Source organism: Bombus flavifrons, chromosome 15, assembly GCF_040668555.2.
Source record: "Bombus flavifrons isolate JBK064 chromosome 15, iyBomFlav1_principal, whole genome shotgun sequence".
Taxonomy (NCBI): Eukaryota; Metazoa; Arthropoda; class Insecta; order Hymenoptera; family Apidae; genus Bombus; species Bombus flavifrons.
In genome coordinates this window covers 4734784-4754237 of record NC_138456.1, presented here as the reverse complement: position 1 = coordinate 4754237, position 19454 = coordinate 4734784, and the positions used below count along the sequence as shown (strand labels likewise).

General features: G+C 39.7%; 1 protein-coding gene across 3 annotated transcripts in view; it reads left to right on the top strand.

Annotated features, from left to right (window-relative positions):
* bi (T-box transcription factor bifid) overlaps window positions 1-18605 on the top strand; it is a 168934-nt gene extending 150329 nt beyond the window's left edge. For 2 of the 3 annotated variants that reach the window (XM_069128602.1, XM_069128600.1), the window contains exons 5-7: window positions 3235-3381; window positions 6395-6471; window positions 15311-18605. In XM_069128602.1, the coding sequence (XP_068984703.1) occupies window positions 3235-3381; window positions 6395-6471; window positions 15311-16121 (1035 nt within the window). In that variant the 3' untranslated portion in view covers window positions 16122-18605. The remainder of the gene's footprint in view (window positions 1-3234; window positions 3382-6394; window positions 6472-15310) is intronic. The other variant, XM_069128601.1, reaches the window with a different exon arrangement.
* The last annotated feature ends 849 nt before the right edge of the window (window positions 18606-19454 follow it).

Below are 19454 nucleotides of genomic sequence, written 5' to 3'. Positions count from 1 at the left end.
TTCTATGCGTTTATGGGAAATACGATGGTACGGAATATGCAGAATACACGTGATGAGGAAGCACGTATAAGAAAAGTATAACATTCGCTGTAATTAGACTGCCGCTCTTTATGCAAATTCAGAATTTTTAGATAATTTCATCTGTATATGGTAAATCTCCTGTATACGTGAATTACTATATTCTATATATTTATATATATATATATATATATATTTACTATATTCGCGTATGATTTCGAATGATTAGAGAAGTTTCTTTTTCTCAATTTTCCTGATTTTTAATCGCAGCCTGAATATTATAAAAATATCGTGAAACCATGTTTAGATAGAACAAATACGTATGGTGCGTTAACGCCATTGAATTATAATAGCTCGATGAGAAGTGTTCTTATCTTCTAACTTCAAGCTTCGAATCCAATCGATGACGTCGATTAGCCAGTATTTCGTGAGACTTGTATAATTGGATTTATGTAATTCTTACATCCACACGATCAGATATAACGATAGAATAGGAGTGTGTCTAATAGCGAATTTGATTCGAAGGGACGATAAAAGAGACCGATGCTTAAGTTTCCTCTTAGGATTACCATAATTTCTCCCGATCCTACATTTTGTCACAGACACGCCTTCGTCGTTCGATCCTTTTTAAAGACCTAATATATCTGAATATTTATTTCATGAATAAAAAAAAAAAAAGAAAAAGAGACAAGGATTTAAAGAACACAAAAGTCCAATATACATAACATAACAAAAATGGTTTTCCATTAAATGGTTCTTCCACTCCTGCATTTTGTAATAGACAGAGTATATCCTCGTTCTTTGTATAAATATTTGTCCATAGACAGTGCTGAATATTTATCGGTAAAGAGCGATGGGATTGAAAAACGCAAAAGTTTAATACAAATAACGAAAAATGGCATTCCATTGAAAGTTCATTCGTCAGAAGCGGAGGATCGTTCGCCACGGCCGTCTTCTTATAAAATAGTAACCGGCCTGCTGTTCTCCATTACGAAAATTCCGCGGCGTAATTACCGCGACTCCAGGATGGAACGTAGATTTATCGAGACGCCAACGAAGCTGCGTCCATTCCACGATGGAATGTCCTGTGCAATCTTGTTAGCTGCTACCGCGCCATTTGCATCGTCGGCGCGCGTGCAACCAGACGCGACTAAAAGCGAACCGATCGTTTTATTTTGCCACGAATCGCTCTTAAAGCGTTCGCCATTAAAAACTGAGATTGCGCCGGCGTTTCTTTCAAAAAGCAGCCTCGCGAAGCTTCTTATTCTCACGTGTCCTCTGCATCCTACAGTTCTCCGTGATCCTTCAGATTTCTCCGCTACCTCCAATTAGACTGCCGATTTTTTGCAACTTCGTGATTTTTGAGAATATAATTAGACAAATAAAAAAAGAAAAGAACATTTTTTCACTTATCGAATATTATTATAGAAAACCTTGTGCTTTGCATACCCTGTGTATCTTTTTATGTTACGTGTATCCTGTGCAATTTTGCATTTTCAGATTTCGCCGTCTATTTACGAAATTTAGGGAAATTTGGAAAATAACTGAGGTGTTCCAAAAGGAAAGGACGCAAACGCCAATTTTTGTTCTTTTTTTAGAAACGCAGCAGAGGTACTTTAGCGTTCTTGATTCTTGTCCAACAGATTTTAATTGGTTCGAAAATATTCATTATATTACATGTATGTTGTATATATGTACTACGAGTGCTATATTGCTGAAGAATTATATTCAATTAGATCACGGAGTTATGTACTTCATAAATAAATACAGCGAAGAATATTGACAAAAATTATTATCACTTTTATACGAGCTTTTACGTTTCTTATATCCTCTTTCTTTTTCCTTTTCCTTTTTTTTTTTTTCTTGGTTTCAAGTCAGATGAAAAAGGAATAAACGATTGTTGCGTAACGCGATTTTTAAAGTAGCGAGGAAATTGGAGGCTAACGACGGTAAGATTGAGGGTAAAATTGAGAAATCGAGATGATACGATTGGCATAAGGTATAAAAACGATAGTCGTCATCGTCGTGGCGGAGACATTGGTTCTACAAATGAAAGAAAGACGAGCTTTAGAACGAGTTTATACGAGTCGATCAGCGCTGCATGATGCAACTTGAGCAACGATTATGCCGCTTTGCGAAATAATCTTCTCAATCTGTAAACCGCGCTTTCGGAATGCCACGAGCATGATAAACTCCGACTAGAATTCGTGTCTCTTCTGTCCTGCTTTTCCTCTTTCTCGTGGTTTCTCCCTTCTGCTGGGATATCTGGCTTGTTTGTAGCAGCCCATCGCGTATAATATATTAGCGAACAAAACGTCGTTTCACGTAACTGGAAAGTTTGATTCGTATAGAAATCGGCGATACTTCGATGCAAGTAAATTTTCGAATCGTGTACGACTAGTATATTCGTGGTGGGCTGATGTTAGAGCAAGTTGAAAGCGAAATCGACCGATACTGGCTGTAAATTTCCGAAGAAGGTAAAGACAAAGATGGGAAAAAATTGAACTTTATTTCATTCGAAAAATCCCTATTAATATTGAGAATATATCTATGAAATAACATTTAGATCGCGTCCAAGCTCATTAATCAAATCCAGTAAATCAATCATTTATAATCATCTTACAAAATAAAATTCATCTACTGTAAGATTCAATCAACGAGACATTATTTTGTCTAAAAGAAATCGTCCAGTCATTCTCAATTAGTATCGAAAGCGCGTAAGCTTCCAAGGCAAATTTCGAAAAATTGAATCTTCACGTTTCACCTTTTGCTAAATGACATTCGCTGTATTCCACGTCTAGTGAGAATTTCCATTACCAAAAGTCGCATATCTAGAAATTATTAAATTCCCTAGTTAGACTTCTCCGTATTCTGTATCTAGTAAAAAATTCCATCGCCACTAAATTACCATCTCGAAAAAAAACTGTCCAGTAATCTCGATAAATTATCATCAGACCCTGGTATCATAAATTCTCAAGTAAAAATATTTTCTAATTCAAATTTCTAATCCACGATCGAGATCCGCCATTAAGGTATTCCCAGCAGTGTTGCCAATCTACACAGATAACCTGTACGCGGAGGCGGTTTTGCTCGTGGTAGCCAGTCGATTTCCTAAAAAGCACGCTCGAGAGAGGAAGAGAGAATGAGAAACGATTGCGAGCACGAGCTCAGAGCTGAAACAGTCTGTCCCAATGTACGGTCCATTGGTTGTTTCAGACGATATTGAACTCGATGCACAAGTACCAGCCGAGGTTTCACCTGGTGCGGGCCAACGACATCCTGAAGCTTCCCTACTCGACGTTCAGGAGTTACGTTTTCAAGGAGACGGAGTTTATCGCGGTGACCGCCTATCAGAACGAGAAGGTGAGTGAACGTCTGCTTCCTACTTCCGTGAACGGCTAGTGGCAGACTCGATCGAGTCTGCGAAAACGCTAGGGGAAAACTCGTTAGTCTAGCTAGTCTCGACGAACTCTCTGATCGACTCTGGCCTTTTGTCGAGACGACGGTTTTGTTCGACTTCAGTCTCTTTTGCTCGTCTCTACCACGCAGAAAAGTTTCCAGGTGGAAATTGTCGTCTGGAGACTTTCTCAGGTTTATAGGGATTTTTCTTTTTCTCTTTTTTAGTTTCGCTTCTATAGACAGGAGTTTCGGGGATCGATCGCGGCTTTTATTGAGGAGCTTGCGGGGGAAAGGAGCTTATACGTGGAGTTTCTGTGCATTTGTAGAGAGTTTGAAGGTGCGAAGATACGCGAAACTTGGGTAAAATAGTAAGATATATAAAACACGCAAGTTAACGTTAGAATATTTGGCGAAATTGCTATTATTTATTATAGAAATATGAATATGATATGAAAAAATATGAATTTGCATAACTATCCTCTGTTTTTAAAACGAAATGGTAAATAAGATAAATTATGTAGGAAATTTTAGTACTAGTTTTTTTTTTTTAATGTTACGGTTCGATTCATAATTGAAGGTTATAGGGGAACATGATGATGATAAAAAACGCGGGAAACTTTAAATAGTTGAGGTATCTTGGGAGATGAAGAGGAAATCGTAATAGGCATTGGAGAGATGTTTTTCGTAGAATAGTTGATTAACATGTCAATTAATATTTAGTCTCATTATTCGTGTGTGCAAAGGTGATTGAGTGTAACAGCGTTATCCGTTTCTTTATTGGAAATTTATTATCGAGCCATTACCTTTGCATATTAATTATCGAAGTTTAGGACCGAGCCGGTAGGGTCGGGTATCGAATTAATTAAATTAATTAAAGAAAATGTTGTAATTAACGGTCGGGTTGCAGCCCAACCTCGACAATTTAATTAACAAGCTTCCAATCGTTTGTTCGCGAAATTACGGCGAAAAACAAAGCAAAGAATTAATCGGCGAATTCGGGGTTTCGTCAATTAGAGTAAAGAATATTCCAGTGACGAATTATATTGATTTTTAATCTTTATCAACCCTTTGGCAATTCAATGTACGATCACGGTGTCACCTAAAAATCAAACAAACCTTGACATCGCCTTTGACCCTATCCGAGTAATTCCAGAATTTAGGATAAAGGTTTTTGTAAGAAAAGATATTATTCAAGCGCTTTGATTTCTATAATAATTAGGTACATTTTAAAAAGTAAGAAGGTGTTCTCATGCAATTTAATTTATTAATTTAAAAAAAATCCAAATCCGTAGAAATAAGCATAGAAAGCACAGTATGTAAAGACGCATAAAATGTTCAAAGCATAATACTCGTCACAATATCTAGTAGATAAAACAAATCTCTGTATACATGTTCATTTTGATTATACTCGTAAAAAATAAATCTAGCATAAGCGTCGTTCCATCCAGTCACCAGCCTCCAATTTTTACAAATATATTTTTACAAATAAATTCTATAACCTAAGAAAATATTGTTGCTCTGCCGAAACTGAATATTATTCATCCTTCTTTAATTTCTATAAGAAATTCGTTCGAAAGCCAAAGGAGAAAGATACGTTATCACACCCTTATCTCCAGGTTATTCACATAGCCCCGTTATTTCCAATAACTTCTACCATGAGTCCACCGTAATCGTTTCGACATCCATTGTCCCACCCTCTGTACGCGATCATTCCTTCCCAGAACTCTTTTTCAATAATCAAATACCGCAACGATCGGTCCAAGTTACAAGGAATCGACGATCCCACGAAACAACCGGCGAGATCAGCCGGGTTTCGAGAAACTCAGAAGGGCCAGGCCACTCGAAAAGATCCACATAGGCGATATCTTTCTTCTGGCAAGCAGGAGATACCGGGAAACAGAGGCGATAACGGGAGAGGGAAGAATCGCGCGACGAAAAATACGGACAAGGGGCCCCTTTTGCGCCCGCGCGCAAGAATCAAGAATAACGCGTACCGGGAAGCAAGCAGCTTCCGGGAACCATCTGGCCATTCTACGCGCCAAAGGCGATTTTAATTAACCGGATCTGGACCAACGAAAAAATTGTCCATCCATTCCGCTGATCTCCATTGGAATTTTCTTTTCTCAGTGTGATTTTATTCTTTGGAAACATTCGGCTAAGTTTTCAACGTCGATCGAAGAGATATGTGTTTTTTTAGTAAGAATGGATAAGTGGCAACTACTATGCTTTTTTATTTTTTAAACGTTTACTGAATTTTTTAGTATTCCTTAAGATTCGTTTTCAACTCTTTGCAAAAGATAGTATAACGTATGTGTGAAGGCAATCGGAACATAAAATCTCATTATATAAATTCATATTTTATTTAAAAAATTGCCTTTAATTCATATTTGGTTGGAAATTTTACGTATTTCGTTGTTGAAGTTTCGTTATTATGTTCGTTATCGAAGGAAAAGCTGTACTACTCACATAAATTAAAGGGACGTCGAACAATATTGAGCTAATAGGTTGAAGATATTTTTTTGAAGTTTTGCAATGTATCTGTTAGGGAAATCGGACGTGATTGTGAACAATAGGTTTGTTTCATAGGGTCAGGATTTTTATTTTACATTTTGGTATTTATTATTTAGAAGAATTATATGTTATTGTACGATATTATTTGTAGGAATTATAGAAATTAAGATAATAGAATGAAGATATTTGCTTTAAATTTTTAAATCTGCTTTATCGTAATTTGACGTAATATGTGAAATGAATTGTTGAAAATATTGTGGAAACAGAGTTTCCATTTATTTAAGCAAAATGTATAGAGATGTGTAACAGTGTTGTCGAAATGATCTCTTCCCGGGATGTTTGTTAATGAGGCTTTTGTCCAACACTGACAGCGTATTCGATTAATTATTCTCGGTTTTGTGTTACTCGCAAATGTCGATATCTCATTAACGAAATGCCGTAGCATTGTAATTCCCTTTTGTTACAGATCACCCAGCTGAAGATCGACAATAACCCGTTCGCGAAGGGATTTCGGGACACGGGGGCGGGGAAGCGCGAGAAAAAGTGAGTATCGCTTTCAAAATTTCATTAAAGTAGAAAAAATAAAAGCTGTTGCTTAAAGTTCTCAAATATTTTGGTTCAGTTTACTATTTTAATATCATTGTCAGAAGATGAAATTCATCGGATAACGAATGCTAAAATTATCCTTAGTAAAAATCCAGTTCCAATTAACCAACCACAAATTATTATATTTTAATTATAAAATCATAAAGAAAATAATATAAAATATAGATATTTTACCAAAGCCATTATCCTACAGAAACAGCTGTGATTTTAATTCCCTGTATCGAAATTATCATCGATAAATATTTTCAAGCCTCTTTAGAAAGGAACAAACGAATTTATAGTGGATAAAAATTCACAAAAATTAGAAAACTCTAATTTTCTCGCACTAAAGAACAGACACTAAAAAATCATCCTTTAGAAACCAGCTGAAAGGGGCAACCGCGTAATGGTCTACCCTCTCTCCGGATCGTAACCCCATCGAACAAAAAGCAATTCCAGATCCTGTCTTCTAGATGGACCTAATTGATCGTCGAGCTTACCCCTCGATCCTCGCTATTAAGCTGAACGGATCAGGGCTCGGGGTCAGCCCCCAGGGCCGGGGGTTGCTTCCACCGGGGCTCATTTGCACCCTGGTATCGTCCATTTGTATTCAATATCGCGGCTTTACGAGCTTATATAAGCGAGGGTCGCGTATACTCGGACCCGTTTCAATTTCATCCGGGGGGTTTCTGTTGGCCCTCGAGTGGATCTTGACGAGGTTAAGTCGCTCTATGCATATAAACCTCGTGCCAGCTTCGTTAACCTCGCTAATCCTTGCTACACGCGAGTGAAAGCCGCGTAAGCTTCTCCAATTTGTCGTCTACGGGACGTTCAGGTATCGTCACTGAGAACCTTGAGGAACGGACCAACTAGACGAACTTTGGGGTGGTTTATGGGAATTTAATTGAGTCCACAGGTTGGCTTTAAGGTTACGGCGAATTTCGGTGACACGTTGTTTTTTGGTGTCTTCGATTAGTTTAGAATTCGGCTAAGGTATACTGTATATTAATATGAGAGCTTGGTTTTTTGAGTGCTGGATGAGTTTTTGTTACCTTTCTTCATTATTATTTTAGAATCGAATCAAGAGAATAATTAATAATTAATACAGTTGGATTTTTGGGTGCTGGGTGATTTTTTGGTGAAGGGCGTATCGTTGTCTTTCTTTCTAATTATTTTAGGATCGAATTAGAAGAATAAAGCGTAAGGTATATGACATTTTTATTACCATAGAGGTAATAGGTCTATGATTTTCACATTGTTCTATTTAATTCTGTTGCAGTCGAATTAAGGAAATTTCGAGATACAAAATAGAATAGAAATACAGTAAGACAAGGTAGATTATACGTTGTAAAAATATTATAGAATAATAAATATAAAAGAAGACAGAACGAACAGAACGTGGAATACGAAATACGAATGAAGGAAAAGAAATTCTTCCTTCAAACTTAATAAACTTTCTTCTACAGAAATAATCTAACGTCATTAAAAAAAAAACACCCCCGCAAGAAAAAAGACAATTAGCCTAAAGCCATCGAATTTCGGTTTATTTCCCAAACGTAGAACGTAAAATATACTCGGAAGCGGCCGGTGGTTTCAACGGTTCCTTAGATAAGTGCCCTACAGGGTGGAGGTGGGATTGGCGATGGGAAAAACCACGGGAGGAGGGCAGAGTACGGAGGAAATTCCGCGGAAATTGAAGCGACGCTCGACGCACCGGCCGGATAAAGAAAGGGCGAGGTTAATCGAGAAAATATGCAAAGCAGGGGGGCGCGTCGTGGCGCCGCCTAATTAGAATAAGGGTTAGTTTTGGCTTATGGTTTCGGTTAAGGGTGGTCGGATCCCATCAGGAAGCCGCAGAGAACCGGGAGATGGAGCCACGCTGGTTAGAAAGGGAAAGAGAGAGGGAGAGAAGGAGAAGCGAACGGGGTTGGAACATAGCCAATCATCGGATTAGCATACTGATGCTCAGGGGCGGCGCTGTCGTTAGCGTGGAGGGTGCTACTTGGTGGCTTTGAATTTTATATCGCCGCTACAGCCAGTAACTGGCGCATAAAGGCCGGTTTCGTGGTGGGGCGGACTACTTCCGGCGTACAAGGCCTCCTGCTTTATTTTCCTTCCTCTTTCTTTTCGTTATTCCCTTTCTCGATCCTTTTTCCCTGCTTATGGTTTAAACATCCTCCGTATCGATACGTCGCTGCCACTTTTCTCGTCGCGATAAAGGAACGTAGAAATCGTTGTTGGAGTTTTCATGCGGAGTTTTTCGTGTTCGTAGAAACTTCGGAAGTACAAAATTTGCGCAGAATGCACATGACATGAAAAGGTAGACGAGGTATCCAAAGTGTAGCGATTTCTATAATATTTGGCAAGTGAAATAATTGTCTATCGGCGTTCTAAGTTTCTAATTTTACTCTCAAAGATATGAACCTGCATAAATGTCCCCAGTCTAATCGTTACACATATTAGACGGAGCAGGAACACCTGGTTTCAGACATGAGATTCTTAAAACATACGACGTAGTTTGTATTAATCGACTGCTTTCTTTCTCGGAAATTACAAAACTTTCGGATTATACAGTGATACCATGCAAAGTAACACGATTAAAAAATTGTTAATTTAAAATGATCAGACGAGTCAATGGTTGTCTTGGACGTTCGTTCTTTTCAAAACTAAGTGATTCAAATTAAAGATCAGGGGGAATTTGAGCAAATCAGGGAATTTAAGTAGTTTCAAAGGCAAAATGATCATATAGTCGAACCTTGTTTACGTATCTACGAACGTAATTAGATTATAACAAATGAAATAGTTTGAATCATTTCTTTCAACGAATACTCTCGTCTCTCTAGACACATTGTCATCTGTATATCATTTTGATTTTCGCGTGTATGAACGCCACCCTGTGCCATAATGCCCATACAGTGAAGGGCGAATTCCTAAAAATGGGGCCCTAATATTAACCTCGATAATCTTCTTTGTTGGATCTCGATTAAGTCGATCGTCAAATTTTCCCTCGACTAAAAAAGAAGCCACGATGACTGGACAAATTTGGTATAATCGCGTGCCTAGCGTCGGCGAGTTCGGCCACGTTATTTCATTAAGTTTTTAAGTTGCGAGTAGTCGTGAGGCGCGGGACGCTGCTCGAGCGTGGCCAGTCGATTCGTCATGCCGGTTAAAAAGAAATATTTTCCTCGTGTAAAAAAGGAGGGGAAAAGAACGAAGCGAAGGAGGAGATAAAAAAAAAGGGCAGCACTGGCCCCGGCGTGGCTCGTTGTCACGTCATTTATCAAGGCGCGCGCCGGAACGATCGTATCGTGCCTCACGAAGAATCAATCTGTCCGCGGCCACATTTCCACGTTGGCTTCGCGTTATTAATCGCCACGCCTCGCCATTTGTTGCGTTTACGCGACACTATCGACGTAATCCTCGATTCTTAGAGACCGTCATGCCCAGGTATAGTCGTAGCACGAATTACGAATCGTTTGTAACGATTGTGAATCACATTGGGATGAGGTTGTAGATTTATGAGGCTTCGTTTGAACCTAGGTCGCCAGTTGCAGTGTATTCTTCAGTCGTTTCTGTAAGTAAATTACTTATTATTGTATGGGCAGATTTTTAAACTGAACTTGGTTTGACACTTTGATAATAATATTGAAAATGAGTCTTACAAACTGGCTGCTAATTTTTGAAATGTAAAGGACTATCGTATAAACGTCGTATCTTCTACTTTACTGTAAATACAAGGCGAAGTGGTCTAAGAGTATCCAAAAGACTTCAGATTTTGAATCTTCTGTTTCTGAAACTGAGATGATTAGTCGATCTTCTGTAGTTCATACAAACTGGAAATTGTATTAATATCGAAGAAGCTTTGTGTCTACGAACGAATTCTTCTTCTAATTACCCATTGTCATGATATTTCTTCGACGTACAAACTAGTTCTCCAATTGACTATAATTTCTCCGATCGCGAAACCAATAAGATAATCCCTCCAGCATAGAGCTTCATTTTCAAAGAAACGTTCAAAAACCAGATAAAATATTATACAGGGTGGTTGGTAACTGGTGATACAAGCGGAAAGGGGGTGATTCTACGCGGAAAAAGAAGTCGAAAATATAGAATAAAAATTTTTCGTTTGAGGCTTTGTTTTCGAGAAAATCGACTTTGAATTTTCGCTCATTTTCGAAAAATTAAAAACAAAAAAAATTTTTATTCCATATTTTCGACTTCTTTTTTCGCGTAGAATCACCCCCTTTCCGCTTGTACCACCAGTTACCAATGACCCTGTATAATAAATAACCATGGCAACACATAATCAACGAAGCAATATGAAAAAATATAGTGAAGGATCATCAAAGTACATAATCGATAAACCAATCAAAAGTGCCATCAGCATGAAACTCCACTTGCCAGCAAACACTTAAAACAATCAACATAGTGAAAACCTAAAACCCCCGTGCTCCTTCTTCTATCACACCCCAAACAGCTCCAAACTGAAATTCCGCGATACGTCAGCTAGCATTCAGAACCATCGTGGCTGAAACGGCCACTCGAATCCCGCGCCCTCGTGTGTTTTCGAGTGATAGGAAATAATAATGATTCCCCTGATATCCAACCGTCATCGCATCGTCGTCATCCCCTTACCCTTCCGCGATCCTGACAATATCTCAGGAAAAAAGAAGAGCGCATCTATATATATACGTGTAGCGTGAGAAAGACGTTTTCACCGTCAACGATCCATTAAGAAGACGGGAATCATCGAGCCTTGACAGAATTTCATAGGGTATCAGCGGGGGTGTGCGCAACGAGAGAACCGAAGCTGTTCCACGGGGGTGGCTACGTGGTGGTGGAAACACAAAAACGAGGGCCCAGCAAGCTTCGAGGGGTTGATTATAAATCCTCGACGATGACACGATCTTTGGGGTGGGATGACACCGATACACCAAAGGCCGAACGTCAAAGGCAAAACCCCGGGGCTGCTGGATTTTTTCATTATTCTGTCTGAACGTTCGATCAGGCGATCACAGACACTCGATCGGCGACCTGGGTAATTATGGTGAAATTATGCGCCACCTTTGACTCGTTCTTTCCCTCTAACGAAGTCAACCTCACCCTTCGTCTCGTAATCGCGGTTTAAGAAAAAGGGCTGCTGGGGTGCTAGCAGTTTGGTGGTTAGGTTAGGAGGATTAGTGGGATTCTTTGTAGGTGTCGCGTTTTCATTAAGGGATTGTCGAGAGGGTGCAAGTGATAAAAGTTGCTTTAGGTTTTTGGCAAAGGGTTAAAGAAGTATTATAATGATCATACGCAAAGAAATATAAAGAAGCATAGTGTATTGTAATACTTAGAGGGGTGCGAGTGATAGGAGTTGCTTTAGGTTTATGTTGAAGGGATGAAGAAGTCTGTGTTAAACGTAGAATGGATAATATGAGATGTAGAAAATATCGTAGATTTAATGTTTAAAGAAAGAAATCTCTACGTAGTTTCTGTATCTTTCACGAGTTTCTTTTTGCTCGTCAAAACACGAATTTGCAGATATCGCAGGGTGAAATTGTTGTTTGTTTCATGTTTTACCGTGAGATTATGGTGAGACAGATGTAAGAAGATATTTGGAATGATAAGAACATTGAAATCACGAGTACAAGGCGTGAACTAGTTGGAAATTGGAACGACCGCGTGCACAACAGAAGCACACATAGTGAATCCAATTACCTGCTTCATCCTACTTGCGTGTGCAAGTAACAGCAAGATCGGTCGAGGAGACGCGCGTATTCCGCGGATAATCTTGCGATTTGTCAGCCGTTGAATCGCAATGCTGATGCACAGATGCTTAAGCGAAGATTAGAATAGGAGACGAGAAACTACTAGCTACTAAATTCCATAAGTATACTCGATCTTCGAATTGCTATGACGTGAGAAATTGTAGAAATTTCGGAGAAAAGGACGAAAGAATCGATGTAACTTGTCTACCGGGGAACTATTTTGAAACCGAGAATTGTCAAAAATGGAAATTACTATTTATTAAATTATTATTTTCTTTGCAAGTTCAACGTTGCAATCGTCAGCTAATGCTTCTAAACGGGGATGTAAATCAAACATTCCTCTGTTTTTTATTCACTAGCAAAGTCTCAGGAAAGCCATCTGAAACTACCAAACGATATAAATCGTTAAATCACCAAAATGTCGATCATCACAAATTCGAGAAATTATATATCAAACCACCACATCTTCTGATACTTACGAAATAGGGTGGAGGTTAATCATTTCTCAATCGTTTATTCCCCAACAAGATGCGATAATTTCTCACACAGGTGTGAAAATTTCTTCGCAAACTATCCCAAAGCATCATCAAAGGATACAAATCACTCTCCTAATCTCACCCTAAAATGTCGCCCTCGACTCTGAGAAAAGTAAATATCGTAGATCTGTTCCAAGTCTGTGGAAAGCTCCCCTTCTCGATCTTTCAGATCGTTCCACCATCGAAGACCATAGGGATGAGGGAAAGAAACGAGAGTACAGCTCGCTTACTAAATCCCGTGTCGTCCACGCAAACTATTGATTTTAACGTGTTTTTGCACTTAAGCGCGTCGGAAACCGGAGAACCGTAGTAGCGTAACACCCTTTACACGCTCACGGATTCATCCAGTACACCGACAATGTACTCGCTAATATTTCTCCTTCTTTCTCTCGATCGTGTTCACGTTGTCCATCAACTCGGTTGCTCTCTCTTTCAAGCCTTGTCGACGTTTTGCCACGGCTGTGTCGGTGCATTGATCGCATTACGCGGCATTAAGGCATCGGTAAGCCTCTCGTTACGTCCGGCTCTCGAGCGGCTCAAGCCGAGTCTTACACGATACTTACGTTCCCGAAACGTGTTCGTTAAAAAACGCTGATTTGCATGATGATCGCTTAAAAAAAGCTTTATCGTAGCAGCGATCATCGGTTTCGTTTCGAGTGACCGAACTTTCCGATATAGATCCGATCTATTGGCATTTGGTGGAAAAACGCGATACAATGTGAAATTTCAAATTATCTAGTGTGCTTGGAACTAATATTAGAAGAATGTGGTTTAGAGTATTTGGTTCTGTCAATTTGTTGGTTACGTATGTGTAGGATAAGTAAGTGGGTAGTGTGATTCGAAATTTGTGAGAATTGTTAAGAGTGTTTTTATAGAGTAATATTAATGTTAATGAGATAAATAGGAAATTCTGTCTGAGAGACATTAAGCTCATAGATATTTCAAGAGGATATAAGTAAGGTGAACAGAATAAGAGGGAGTTTGTATGCTTTTTATTTTTGTTTAGAATACTTCACGCTTATTGTTTTATTATTGTTGAAAATAATAATAGGCGTGAGCTGTCCTAAATTTTCCAGACGACTCGTTTCACATCAGTCGGCTGATAAAATTTTCCAGTTACGTCGTTCGAGTAATTGAGATTTAGAATAGGCGCGCAGATAGGTCGATTTGAGTGTCGAGCAACGGCGGTTTTTGGGGTAAATTGGTTTTCAACCCGAAATCGTCAAGTTTCTTAGGGTAAATTGGTTTGAAAATTGGATTCGCGAGGGTTTTCGAGGGAATTGCTTCGAAAATTGAAGCGTGTCATTGTTTAAAAATAAATTGCTTCGTATATCACGATATGTCGAAACTATCAAAGAATTTGAAATGAAAATAATAAGATACAATTAAACGTATCTATTATTTCTAAAGTATAAACACAAAGTTATAATTAAAAATTAGAAAGAAAAATTATAAATAAAATTTTTTTTTCGAGCAACCGATTTGAAAAAATTGAAAAAATTTAAGTTTCGCTACAATTAAGATGAATTTACATGTCTGATTATAATTTTGCTGAAACTGTACTTTCGAAGCATCGAACATTTTGTGTTGCATTGAAATTAAAACATAGTCTTTTATTGCACAAACTTGGTCCAATATAATCGATCTACTGACACGTCATACATACAACACACGATCAATACACATTTTAGACGCACGCTTGCCAGCAACAGCCGTATGAGTGTCGCTACAGCGATCACACGCGACGGCTAAAACGCTTGTAATTTGCCACAGGTGCGAAACACCTCGATTAAAGGGTGAATTTCAAATGATTGCATCTACTAAACCGATAATTGTTACATTTTTAACATACAACGAATTTACCTTAAATATCGCTGGAATAATATTTATAATACTCTTTGGACTCTAAAAAAAATGTAACAGTTTAAAATATATAGAATTTTTAATTGAATAGAAATAGTTATAAAATATTTCATAAAATCGATCCTTCTGTTTTCACAGTCTAATCTGCAAAAAGTTATTGTTACAACCCTTCTTTTTATAACATATAACATGACTTTCAACGTTAATAAAAGACCTAAAATCAATATTCTCTACACTTCATGCAATAATACTTCTGACAATGAATTACTAAAGTAGTATTCAACTAATGTGATGCAAATTGCTGATAATAAATAAGTGCTGCTAACTAACTAAAGAATAAATTAATAAGAAACTTGGCCAACTGTCCCTGTATGGTAATGATATTAAAGTAATACACTAGCCAGAAAAATAGGAAAAAACGTGGGAGAAAATTTATTTCGTCTGTCAACTATTTGACCTGCAGCAAACTAATTGAAGGCTAACTATGATAACCGTCTGATTTCTAAAAATTCTATGAATCTAACCTCCTGTAACTAATAAAATCCAAAAAGCTTTCCATGAAGCTAACCCTTCCTAAAAAAATAATCCATTAAAAGAAAACATCCCAATGAGCCCTAAAAGATTGCTAACTCCGCGTCGTTGTTGCAGAAGGCAGGCGCTGTTGACAGTGTCAGGAGGCGGTTCCCGTCTAACAGCAGGTGGGCCAGCATCCCCCGAGAAGCGTCGTTCTTCCAATTCGGTTAACGACCTCTTAGATGACGAGGACAAACTTCTAGACGTCGTGGGACCCGATACACCCCATCCAGCGCATCATCAGCGCGAGCGCGAACACTCTCGCGAGAGGGACGATCGAACAAGCGAAAGAGGGGAGGGTAGCGAGTCATCGGGTTCCGAGAGCGGCGGTGGACCAGGCCCAACGGGTTCAGAAGGGCCTCGACCAGACGTATCGGTTGGTCCACCGCTTCATCCGCCCCTATTACCTTACCTCTATCCACCGGTACCTGGGTTATACCCAGGCCCAGGGCCCCTAATACCACCCAGTCCCCTGGGAATCCATGGTGGAGTCACTCCAGGCATGTTGTTCAACGCGCAACTGGCTTTAGCTGCGTCCCAGCACCCAGCCTTGTTCGCTCACTATCCTCACCCCTTGGCCAGTCCTCTACATCAACTAAAAGGACACCGATTCGCGCCGTATACCTTACCAGCACCGTCACACGGATCCGCGTTCGAAACTGTCACCCCTGGTAGTAGGACACTCAGCCCAAGGTCACCACCTCCAAGGCCTCCAACTAGCTCTCCCACACCAACGGCTGGCCTAACGTCGGGCGGCAGTTCAGCGGGTGAACTAAAATCCATAGAGAACATGGTGAACGGCTTACAAGAGAAAAGGAGGCGTAGCCCTAGTCTAACACCCGGTGGACACAGGGGGGACGCGGATGCTGGCGGAGGGAGTCCGTGACAGGAGAACGAGCCCGTGACCAGCACGAACGACGACCCCGATGACGAGCAGTTGGCCGAACCTTGCGAGCCTGAAGAGCTATCCGGCGACGAGAGGGAGCCGGACTCAACCTCCGAGCCGTCGTAGCAGGGGAGAAGGTCGTCGGTCTCTGACATCCTCCGTGCCCCGATCCGGGTCGGTCCATGGCGAGCTGGGCCCCGGGCACCTGGACGAGGGACGCTCGACATAACGAAGTGCAATTTTAGCCTGAGGACTGGCCGTGTGTTCGCCGGGCTCGATCTTCCGGGACACCACGCCGTTTTCCTGCGAGTGTGTACATAAAATGGCCGGGATGAATCGCGCGGGGCCCGGCTTCTCCGCGCGTTGGACACTACTTCAAGACTCTACGACCGTTGCTGGTGTACATTTCTGTTTACGGGGCACGAAAGGGTGGGACGAGCGTGGTTAAATGGGGCTGAGACCTTGCTACATGGACGTGAGAGTTGTTTCGGGGCACAATTTCAAGAGGAACTCTTCGAATCACTTAGAGTGTGAGAAAACACTTTCGGGATATCCAATTGTCTTGAACGATTAGCTTCTTGACGAAGCCATGAAATGGCTTTCTCTGGTTGATGGTCCTGGAACGCTTGGAAACGAGTTCGTGCAGTGTCACTGGTTATAGATACATTTGGCTATTGTCGGATCAATTGTTTAGACACTGAGTTCGTGTGAAAGATTCGAAGTACAAAATTCTGAAATTCCAAGCTTTCAATGATCGTCAATTTTATAGTGGTTGATCTTTTGGGGGTTTCAAGAGATGTCACGCTCGAAGTGTTTCGGAAAGTAACTAGAAAGCCATGAATGTGTTTCACGAGGATGGAAAGATTAACGAATAGCGTGGCTAGCGACAGTGGTTGCGTTCTACCCGCGTGCGTTTTAGGTGTAAGCGAGAGGGAGACATTGCAATACAAGAGCACCTCCTACAATTTGCAGCCCCTGTACATATGTACCCTAGTGATATTATATTATACTATATATATATATATATATATTATATATATATAAATAACTACTCTCTCTCTGTATTAATTATTGAATATAATATTATATTAATTATTAGAGAGACGTGAACGAAGCATAAACGCACGCTACCCGATCACGCCTCGACGCCCTCGGAAGTAGCGAAGAAAACGAAAAAAACAAACAAACCATACAGAAAGTGGTGAAGATGTGCAACAAACGAACGATATAATTCGAGAATAAAAAAAGATTCGACTCGCTATTCGGCCGCGAAAATCGCGTCGACGCGTGTTTTAGATGATTAAAAGTAAAAAATCGAATGATCGATCGTCGTCCTTCGATTCGGAGCCTGCATAGAGGGCACAACCGTCACCAACCTCGTTTCATGAACGTTTCCAAGCCGAATCGAAACGACACCGAAAAATTTCTCTCGAGGCGTTCATCCACCCCATCTCGACGTCGTTGCTTCGAAAATGGAACACCACTCGCCCTTCCCAACCCTTGCGTCCCTCCTGTTTGTATAAACGTTAGCGATCGATGTAGATTAATCGCGGGAATTGTCGTAGAACATCGAGCAATCAGTTTCTCGAAAATAAAAATACCCAAGAACGATATAAAAAAAAAAAAAAAGAGAAGAAGAAATTCAGGACCTGTGTTGTTTCTGGAAGATAAAAATGCTCGCAACCCCATCAATTTCGTGTGTCTTCGTAAGTAACCCTTTGGTCGGTAACTTTTTTGAATTCTGGTGATTATTTCGACCAGATTAATATCGTACTAGATGAAAATTGATAGAACTGCTTGGTTGTAGGAAGGGTGATAATACTGGTGGATGTCTTATCGGGGGTTGGAGTGCAATTTGCGTTCTCGGAGCTCGTTTTCGTCAATCGATGTATGTGTAAATGTAAAATTACTTTCTTCCATGCCGGTAAAGAGCTCCTCTCCTTATTCCTTCGTTCTTTTCCCTACTTTTTCTTTTTTAATGAGAATGTAGCAACGGGACGGATTGTAGTATACGATATAAAATTTTGTTGCTGTTACCGTGTAAAAATGTGAAGTTTTGTAATTAGTTCCGTTTAATCCGCCTCTAGTGATTAACGTTATAGTTTGTTCCAGTTTTGCGAACTGTGGTTAACGGTAGTCGAAATATTATTCCTATGTAAATGTCGTGTTCTGTAACACCACCAATGTTGCGATTGTATAAAATAGTGAACTACAGCTGTGGTGAATCTGATGCGTCGCTAGAATTATTTTTCGAAGGGTCCTTCTCATTCTTTTTTTTTTTTTTTTTTTTACTTCTATGATAGAACAACTCGTGATACCTCCGACGTGTTTTATTGTATAAAAATGTGAATACCTATTATATCTCTGTTCCTACGTCTTTTTTTAATTAATTAATGCTACTTTGCCAGTTACAAACTGTCATTATAATGATTTTTAAAATATTTTTTTCCTATTTAAAATTTTAAATAAATGCGTTAAATGTTTCTCCCGCTCTCTTTTTCTTTTCTCGTTTTCCTTCATTTATTCTACCATACTTTTTAGGATATAAATTGCATCCCGACGATTTAAACAAATTAATCCGACACCATCCTTCCTTTGACACTTAAACAGTTGACATAGTGACAAATCAAAAAATCTTGCTAAAAATATCAATATCGTTGGATAAAAAATGTTCATTTGATCAAGTCGAGATCAAAGGGTTAACAGCGTTAAGTTCACTAGACTTGACCGATCGAGTTCTATTTCCGCGACTGAAGCTCGTTTTCCTCGACACTTCCGCTGCTTAAAATCTATAATCTATAATCGTACTACTATTCAACCGAGAGAGAAAAATTCAAAATTATACAAAAGTAGGGCTGTTTTAAGGAAAACGAGTGAAACGTGGCCACATCTGTCGATTGAAACGAAAATGTAACTGCACAGGAAATTTTGTAAGAGCAAAATGTTGCTTCTTCGGCTTCAAAAAACCGAAAAAGAACCATCGAATGACAGCATAAGAAAACTCGAAGCGAAAATATAAGATTGGAGCGCCAACGAGGCTCGAAAGCGACGCGAATGCAACGCGCAATATTGGTGCGCAAATCAGGGCCGTATCGTCGAGTAACGGGGCCCTACGTCAAGCTGCGATCTTTCCACAATCGAAGTTCCGTGAGAATCTTGCTCAACCATCATCGGTCCCGTTTTGTTTATCTTCGTTTCACTCCTGTATTTTCATTGCGGTTACTTCTCGAAGCGCGTTGCGTGCGGTCCTATGTGCTTAGAAAGTATGCGAGAGAGAGAAAGCGAGAAAGAAAGCGCGAGAGAGAAAGAAAAGAGAACACGTTGTCGAGAGAA